This window comes from Osmerus mordax, chromosome 9, assembly GCF_038355195.1.
Source record: "Osmerus mordax isolate fOsmMor3 chromosome 9, fOsmMor3.pri, whole genome shotgun sequence".
NCBI classification, from domain to species: domain Eukaryota; kingdom Metazoa; phylum Chordata; class Actinopteri; order Osmeriformes; family Osmeridae; genus Osmerus; species Osmerus mordax.
The window spans coordinates 3,962,298-3,972,523 of NC_090058.1; the positions used below are offsets into that span (position 1 = coordinate 3,962,298).

Genomic DNA, 10,226 nt, shown 5'->3' on the forward strand with positions numbered 1-10,226 from the left:
CCCAATTTGGTTCGAACAGAGAGAGGTAGAGAAAGAGGTGGGAGGGCTTGATTTATTCTAATTATTGTAAACCTGAGTTCAATCATACACATGTAGACTACACATCACTTGCGTCGCTTTTTATAAACTTTTCTTTTGTTGCCTTAGTCATTTCTTAAATGTAACGAAAATACTTGAGATTTGTGTGTAAGGTTTGAAAGCTAATTGATAAATTTGATGGTAGATGGATGTGTTTTTTTATTCTCTAGATTGTTACCTCAAACGTAGAAAAACACACGTCCACTGCTTTATTTGTTTTCTTATGCAGGTTTGCTGTGCTGAAGGATAGCGTTGACAAGCGGCCTTTCTTACTAAGTGATGCGATCCCGCTGGTGCCTTCCAAAATCACATTCTCCCTCCCTGGAAAAGATGGACGTAGCCTACAACATGAGAAAACAATAGAAAAGCGTTTCTGCCTTTCCAACTTGGCTCCTCCACTCTGTGTACTGCGTACCTGGAAAAACATATATTGTCAAATTGTAAGCTATTCATAAAGTTACATTTTCATATATTTCTGGCGAGTTTAACAGGCCTACAAATAGGATGGCAAACAGGCAATTCCTTCTTCCATAGCCATAACTGCATTTAAAAAGTATTTGTAGTTTAGTAAAATTATGTGTAGGCTAAGTGTCCAATATATTCTTAAATGTTGTTACATGTTGTTGTTACTAATTTATCAATGTGTTATTACTTTTGTAGGTGTCGATAGTAAAAGTAGCCTGGTATGCCTTGCAGTATCTATCATTAGCATTATCATTATTTTAAAAAAATCATAACGAGATAAGCCTAATGGTCTGGCATTCAGCCAACTACATTATTAATCACACTGTAATGTCTTATATCAATTATGTTACTAATGCTACTATTTGAAGATTCAAATATTTTTTTATTTGAGTAAAGAAAATCTTCTCATTACACTTGATCACATGCTGTAATTGGCCCATTGTTAGTAACTATTCTTAAGACAAAAACGCTATACCAGAAAAGGATACATTTAGGAAAGACGGTCAACTCTCGGTTGAGTTGAAACAATCACTGGGCCTTGTAGCCAGCAAGCATAATAACAATGTCCTAATTACTATATGAATTAAAATACAGGATGTTAGCTTGACATTTACCATGACATTGATATCTATATGAAAAGTGCATAAACAATATGTCCACGCCAGAAAAGTAGCCGTGTGGGAATCTATAACGGCTGTAGGTCTCTCTCATACACATCCCCCCCCCTCAACTCTCGCTCTCTCTTTCTCTCTCTCACTCTGTCTCTCTCTGTCTCTCTCTCTCTTTCTCGTGCGCCCGCGCTCCAACTGTTTTGGGAAACGTGTCTATGCGTAAGTGCTTGTGTTTGTGTGTTTGTGAGTCTGTGGCACATCCTATTAAACACACATATTAATTTACCTAAACAGACGGGAAAAAAACTATGCAACACTTGCCTAGATTGACCTTTAGACTACTGGAAATATTGGTTTCTGCGATTTTATGTAACATGCTTTGAACCCACAATGGGTATCAACTCTGAGGCCTAGTATTATATACAGAAATCATTTGGATTTTAAACCTATAGCCTAATTTATTATGCGAGAATAAGGAGGAATGGAATGCGATGATTTTCGAAGGTTTAAATTCGCAGGAGTCATATCTCTTATTGTCAAGACACCACCCTGGGGGCACTTATTGGTTGCACAACATATGTTCAGCTTAAGCTATTTTACAGTTCACACAATTGTAGACAAATTTGTCTCTGGGATCTTGTTACCAGTCAGTATTTAGATGATGATCCATAAAAGAGATGCATTATTAATGCATTATTAACTTGTAGCATTTGTTACAGTTGCTCTTTCCTACATTGCATTTATATTCATGCTTTACTTTCTGATTCATCTCTATTCATATCTTTGGAAAATTCGTTGTATTGATGTTATTTTACTGGATTAATATCTAAATGTGAACAACATTAGTAAGGACTTCTGTAGGCCTATGTTTCAACTAAATCTTTTGGTACAAATAGAAGGACTTAAAGGCGTCTGAATGGAGAAGCTTCCATTCAGAAAAAGGGCGGGGGGCAAGGAAACGTGTAGGCCAACACATAATACGTGAAATATTTTCCTTTAAATGTATAGTGCACTTTGTTAACAGTACTCATAATCATGGCATGATACACATTTATTTGTGGCATACAAGACGTGAAAATATAGACCAGGCCCACATTAATATAAGCAAAATAAATCTGCTATAGGCTAACAAATTGTTATAGTTTTGTTTGAGACATAAAGTAGTTCCTCTTTTCGGCGGTTACTTTACAGTTTTTCTCTTGTGTTTATCCCCAACGGTCTGTAACACGCTTTTGAGACGCTAAGAAATGTTGGGTAAGCAATCTAGAAATATCAGAAGCAGTGAAATGGATTTAGGTGGTGTGATCTATTTTCTTGGTATGCTTTTGGTCAGAGGTAGAGGATATGCCTTTGTTGATGGGGGTGAGTGCGTTCTACATTGCAATGGAGGTTGTGTGTGTGTATCCTTGCGCACTTGGGCAACTGCTAAGAACTGCTCCACGATTGGTTGAAACCTAGGAGGACGCGTTAATACTTATGGTGCTGTGGTTGGCTGCGCACTGTAAAGGTTCAACCAATTTTTTTACAGCTTAGTGTCTGTGGCTCCGTAATTAATTGTAGCTATCTGTCTCCTATCGATGTGTTTTTTAAGACCATGAAATAGTTGTTTTTTATTTGCAGAGTTGCCGGCGATAGAGATTGAGACCCAACTGTGCTGCTGGTTACTGCCATTATACCTTGCGTGTGATGTTGGATATGGGAGAACGGAAAGAAGTGAAAATGATTCCTAAATCGTCGTTCAGTATAAACAGCCTGGTGCCTGAAGCCGTCCTAAATGACAACCACCGACCAGTCCCCGAGGAAGAGAAGATGTCTCAGCCTGCACTACAGGACACTAAGTCGGAGAACACTTGCACTAAAAGTGACAACAATTCCAACCAGGAATCGACTTGCAACGACGAGAAGGAAAAAACGGATGAGAAGAAGGATTGCAAAGACGGGGAAAGTGGTAAAGACGGAGAAAAGAAAAACGGCAAGTATGAGAAGCCGCCTTTTAGTTATAACGCTCTTATTATGATGGCAATCCGACAGAGCCCGGAAAAACGTCTAACGCTGAACGGTATTTACGAGTTTATCATGAAAAACTTCCCCTACTACCGAGAGAACAAGCAAGGCTGGCAGAATTCCATCAGGCATAACCTCAGTCTGAACAAATGTTTCGTTAAAGTCCCGCGGCACTACGATGACCCGGGCAAGGGGAACTACTGGATGCTTGACCCCTCAAGTGATGATGTCTTCATCGGTGGGACGACGGGAAAACTTCGCAGGAGATCCACAACATCTAGGGCCAAGCTGGCATTTAAGCGGGGCGCTCGCCTAACCTCTGGCCTCACTTTTATGGACCGGGCAGGGTCTTTATACTGGCCTATGTCCCCGTTTCTGTCTCTTCACCACCCCAGGGCCAGCAGTGCCCTGAGCTACAACGGCACATCATCAGCCTATCCTAGTCACCCCATGTCCTACAGTACAATGTTGACTCAGAACAGTTTGGGGAACAACCATTCTTTCCCTTCCTCCAACGGACTGAGTGTTGACAGACTGGTAAATGGAGACATCCCTTACGCCACTCATCACCTCACAGCAGCGGCGCTGGCAGCCTCCGTGCCATGTGGTCTATCTGTGCCCTGCTCCGGGACATACTCCTTAAACCCATGTTCCGTTAACCTACTAGCTGGACAGACAAGTTACTTTTTCCCCCACGTCCCCCATCCGTCCATGACGTCTCAGAGTAGCACCACGATGACTGCTCGGGCCACCTCCTCCTCCTCCCCGCAGGCTCCCTCGTCCCTGTCCTGCGATTCCTTACGGCCTTCCCTTCCCAGCTTCTCTTCAGGACTGTCCGGAGGCCTGTCTGACTACTTTACACATCAAAATCAAGGTTCATCTTCAAATCCACTTATACACTAACAAAACATCCACATGGAGCAGACTGTAAGTGAACATTTTACACCCATTTACCTTGTAAAATATCCTATAAAAGAGAGACTTAAGAACAAAGAGAAAACAAAACGAAAGCAGCCCGAAGTCCAGGTATTTTTTATTGATATTCTGCATTTATTTCTGTGTATATATGTCAAGTGTCGGGGAGGTGTTTATGGTTCCGCTGTCAGCAACGTGCAATGTGATGAAAAAAAAAGAGAAAAACGTATAGGTTTTTGAAGAGGCATTACCTTTAGAATGTGTATTTAAATAGTGTCTGCAGATTTGCCTAATTTTTTAATATTAAAAATATCTAATACCATCACATCAGCCACCAGTGGCCATGTTTGCAGTATTATCACGTATATCATGCGTGCACTGGTGGTGGAAATATGATTTGTGAAAAATTAAAGACTAATTTTTGTTTTCATTTTCAAATAAATGTGTTTTTAAAAAATGCAGAATGCCCATACCAACCTATGGCTCTTATTATTTTGTCCTCTCTCCCATTAGGAACAATTAGTACTTGATACAATCATTTATATTTTCTACACGATACTGTTACTTTTTAGACCAAAGAATCGGTTTAGATGATACTCGAGAGTTCAGTATTTCAGCAGCAGCATAAGACAGGGCAGATAGGAAGGGGACAAAATGAATGAATGCCTCTGGCCTGTGTTGTGCATATTTTACTGTATGTGATCACCACCCGATCGCATTCTTTTTGTAATTAGTGACATGTCAATACCTATTGTAATTATAGGTTAACTTTGCGAACGTGTAACCCGTGTTGAGCAAATGCCTCATAAAAATATGGAGTGATTGTTTATGTCGTCTCTTTAAATTTCATGGTTGTGATATTGTGGTCTTTATTCCCGTGTTTGTCGCTTAAACTGTTAATCGATCAAAAATAAAAGAATAGGTTACGTTCTTATCCAACCTTTGTCTTTTTTAACATTCCTGTATGATAGAGAAACGTTTGGCTTCTCTTTTGCATGTCTTTGAGCGTGGACTGTATGGGCGACAGGCTGGGCGGCTGTGACTTAGGCCTTGTACGAGGGGGCTTTTCTATACACAGTCCGTCTTTCAGAGGAAACTGTCACTAAACTATATCACATGCTCATTTCTCATTTGGCCTACGTCTATTTATGTGTAAATGAAATAATCCATGGTAGATCCACGCGACTAGTAGTCTATGATCAATTTAATTGAAGTTACATGCATGCGCTGTACAGTTTTACGAAAAATGCTCTGCTATGCTGCTGTGCGTCAGGGCACGTGAAGGCTGGTTCATATTCTGTTTCAGTATGTGATGCTTTGAGAACATACACATGAGACCGGTATTTGAGAGAGTTTTTGTGCTTGTTCTTACTCCCTCTTAACATCCTATATTGGAGGCTTTTGATGGTTTGGCTGTTGTGTATTAATTGTTCCACCATAGTGAGAAAGAGAGCGTTAGACACTATGAGAGAAATAATTTTTTAGAGAGGTTTGTAAACCATTGTCCGCCTTTTGTTTGAGGGAAATTTATTGTCTTACCTTATGATGTTTATGGAAAAGAGATGCACGTTTACATTGACTTTGAACAAGTAGGCCTTTTCTGATCTGTAGCCTTTCCCTTTCTGCTGACAATTTGTTGTGTTCATCAGAAATAGAATAGACATGGTGGTCAGGCTTGTATCTACAATAAAACACAACAAAGCTCAACTCTCAGCTCTATGCAGCCAACAATTTGTTCATTTCCTAAAGAGGCATCGTGTTAAATGAGTCCAACTGTAATGCAATAACCTCACTGCTTTTCACAATGGGCCGGTGGAACTCAATATCTCCCTCGCAAGATGCTATCGTTCAAATGTTAAATGGGGTGACCATTCAAAAGACAATGACTAAAGGGCTTGGGTTAAATGTACAAGGGACATATCTTCCCATACTTTAATGTTACTTCATTTGTCAATTTGAAGTTTATTTTATCCAATATGTTAACAGAAGATTTGGAGGCTAACTCGCTATGCTAAAAAAACAATAACATTGGTCAACTATTATTTGTTCTAAGAAAGAAAAATATTTTGCAATCTAATTCATTTTATTAATTAGAGTGCCTTGTGTTAAGATGAAAATTTCAATATTTGAATGTTTTAATCAAGCAAACACCTTTTCTTAAGGAAGTGGAAATGAATGATTAGACCATTTTAGATATAAAATATTTACTTTGACAAAAATAGGCCTACTACTATCACTAATACTGATAATGAATATTATTGTTCTTATTGCTCTTATTATGCACAAATAATTGTTAATTACATTTTTAATAGTTTTTAAAACTTTTTTTTTAAAATTATTATTATTTTTAGTATTATTATTATTATCCATTATTGAGACATTTAGTAACCAATCATGTAGGTCTATGAGAGCAGTAAATTAAAATGTACCAAGACAGTAAAAAAACAACAACAATGAGACACTATTTATTAGCTTGTATTTTACGTTTCAGACACAATTAGCAACCAATAGCCTACACCTGAGCCACAAAGAGTACTCTGTATCATTTAGAACAAAGCGTCAATTGAGGGATTGCGTGCCTATGGTCCTTAGGACTGAGTAACCTCAGATTGCATACCGGCAGCTATAGTGTCTTTGGAGACCTGTGACCAAGCCCATGCGTGTCTCTTTTTTTGAGTTTTGATGCTTATTCAGTGCAAATAAACAGTAACGGTCATTTAATTTCCTTTCCAGTGATAGGCTACATGTGTACGCATGTCTTCTAAACAACCCTGTAGCTTCTGTCTGGTATTCTAACCTTATAGGCCTTGTTCAGTTCTCAAGCTGGCTGTGGGCTGAGGCTACAGGGACCTAAACCTAAGCCTGCCTGTGTCGTTATAGTGAAATAAAATGTTAGCCTACATTTTCATAGCTTATGTGTTATAATCAAAATATGCCCAATGTTGTCAACGTACGGCCGGCTTGTTCTTATCTAGTAGTCTGTAATATTAAGATAGTAGCCTAGATATATTCGGATCATTGTTATTATATAGGCCCTATCTTAAATTACTCACCATGAAATATATCCTGTAAGGGTCCTATAAATTCATATCTTCACGTATCAGGCTAAAGTTAAATTCAATTTGACTTTAATGTATGACTCTTAAGCATTTAGATCTGTGCTACAGTTGCTACTCTTCAGAAAAGATGTTGCTTGAAGACCGCACAAATACGGACTTTCATAAGATTACACTACTAGCGTCGGTTAAGACGGAGCAAGAGCAGGATGTAGGCTACACTTGATCTTAGCCGACAAAGGTGATGAAACTGACAATTCCGAGGCGCCGCGAGCACGGGCCTTAGAACTAAATCTGACCTCAAAACTCGACTTTCATTTTAACAACTGAAAGACCACAGCAAAGCATAACAACACAACAATAGCAAAGGCTTTAATAATTTAGGGAATTTATAATAACATACTCATAATAATAATAAAAACAACAGCCTGCGAATAATTTTCCGTTAACCTATTATTGCATCCACAAAAACATGATTACAGTAGATTGTTTTAGCTACAATTAATGTCGTATTAAAATCTTCATTTTAAAAGCCATAGTCTATATTTTGATTAAGAACGCGGGAGTAGCCTATACACCAAAGGCTGTCTTCTCATTTTCTTGCAGTGGGGATTGTCAGCCAAGATAGTGTCTTTGTCCTGTATACTGTTTGTAGGTCCTAAATTGACAGACTGGGGGCGCTAGAATCTTGTAGAGAGGTAAAGGAGTTAGGAGTTCGGATGTCATGCTTTGATACTTGTTTGATAGTCTTATCTTCCTTGCTCGTGGTCGACCGGGTGAAAATGGTTGGAGGAGCATGAGGAGGTTGAATGGACAAGGTGCAGACAAAGCTATTTCAATAATTTCAATCTAGTAGGCTACTTTACTGGTGGTCAAACTCTGAGGCTCTTATTCGACGGAAACTCAATGACATGAAGTCTAATTATAATTTTGGAAACCACATTGTCTTAAATAAATGCTTATTGTGCTATTATTTTATGTGGTTAATTCATCTCTCTCTCTCTCTCTCTCTCTCTCTCTCTCTCTCTCTCTCTCTCTCTCTCTCTCTCTCTCTCTCTCTCTCTCCAAACCATTCCACCACCGCCTTCTATCTCTGTGTGTTTGTGCGTGTGTGTGTTTGTAAAGTGTTCAGATCGCCATTATGTTGTTCAAGCATGTCAGACTTAGGACCACATCAATAGTGATTAAAAGTGTTGAACTCAGTTGAAGTTTTCTGCAAATAGCCTGCGTGGTCAACTCATTCTACGTTTCACTTAAAGCAACAGGCTTCATAGTCATCACCGACTACAAGAGGTGAAGGATTTGTTGTAGCCTGGCTGCATTTCTGTGCAAGAGGTTCGTGTGAACGAACAAGAAAACATTCGACAGATCGTGAATAATCGTTTTAATGAGTGTAAAGCGTGCGACTTGCTGCACCGAGCTGTCGGGTTAAACAAACAACCCGCAGCCATGACGAAATCCGATTGTTTAAGTGCAAAGTGGTGTCAATTCAATTCCTGTAAAAACTACAGATCTTAAACAAGGAGCCCAAATCCTTTTAATATGACATTGCAATATTATCTTAAAGTGAATGTGATCTTTATTTGCGTTATTATAAAAGGCACGGACTTGAATGCTGATGCGCGTTTTCAAAAGTATCAATTAATAATGAATCTATAATTCTCACTTGACCTTACAGGTTTACTTTTCCAGAACATCTTATGAGATCATGTGCGTGTTAAATTTATCGATTTTAATTGTGATGAAATATGATAGACTATAGACTAAAAAGTCAAATGTATTTACAACGCAAAACTGCAGTCTAAAATTAGAAAAACGACAGTAGTATAGCCTATAGGCCTATACGCGTAAACATAGCCTAGAATAATAACGGCGAAAGGAGAGGCTATGTCCTTTTGTTAATTATTATAAATAGTCTAGGCATACAAAACAAACGGTGAACATAATTTGAGTAAATATTCAAGTGAATAATAAAGAATATGAACATTGTTTTTCTTGGTGATTTTTTGGGACCAGTCTGTTGTCATAGCTACCTATATGTCTATTGATTTGGGCTATGGAGTAGGGTGACAATCTTAAAAATTACCCCGGATATTGATGAAAAAATTCTTACACTGCCACACAACTTTTCTTAGTCTTTTTATTTTTTACCTTAAACATTTAATGAATATGTGTGTAGGCCTACGTGTCCGCGCAGTGTGGTGTTGTTGGCCAACCTTGTCTAATGATTGCATGCAAGCACTATGTTTGACTACAAGGTGCAGTTGGCCGTTACTGTAGTACAAGGTTAAAGGCAACATGCACACACCCACAGTTGCTTTAATAAAACTTTAACATAGGCTACCATTTGACCAGCACCATCATTGATAACCAACCAACTGAAATGTATTTATAGTTAATTTGACAATAAAGTGTATTTTTTAGGCCTACATCTTCACCTCCTTCTATGTCACTTGCCATGGGGTCCCTCGCTATCAGAAAATTCCGTCAATCCCGCGTCAGGGAGGGACTTGAAGTTTCTGCTTTCGTTCTGTTCGTTAATCGATCCCACTGCTCACCTGAGGATTGAACGGTTGACTGATGCTCAGTTTGAAAATAATTTTGTCAACCCAAATCTAAATAGGCAATATTGACTCTGTATGCATGAGTTTTTGCTTAAAGGCTACTTCTGACAGTCGAGGTATATTCAAGCACTTTTCCATCTAGCAATATCATTCCCGCTGCCCTGAAAGTTTAGACCTAATAATCCAACAGAAACCATACAGACATTTTCAGATATTTTCAGGCCATGCATTATCGGACAACATGCCTATAGTCCAGCATGTTAATGTGGGGGACTAGTTTGTAGAAGGGGCCACCACCGGAGTTGTGGGGAACCTGATCTGCCTCACTGTGTTTTGCATGCACTGAATTGGGTATAAAATGAGGATGCGGTTTGTGCGTTGAATTATTGTTGTCGCGTTACTACTAGGTTCGCAGTTATTAGTCTAAGCTACAATGAATCGGGTTTGCAAGCCTGCTATCTAAATTCCATTACATCACATCAAGTGCGTACAGCAATTTGTTCTCTGTTATTAAGTGTGTGTATTTTGGTAGG

General features: G+C 38.8%; 1 protein-coding gene across 1 annotated transcript; it reads left to right on the forward strand.

Moving 5' to 3' along the window:
* The first annotated feature begins 2,840 nt into the window (after window positions 1-2,840).
* Window positions 2,841-4,947, forward strand: foxg1a (forkhead box G1a). The gene has a single exon (XM_067243746.1). It carries the CDS (start codon window positions 2,841-2,843, stop codon window positions 4,059-4,061), a length of 1,221 nt encoding a protein of 406 aa, XP_067099847.1. The 3' UTR covers window positions 4,062-4,947.
* The last annotated feature ends 5,279 nt before the right edge of the window (window positions 4,948-10,226 follow it).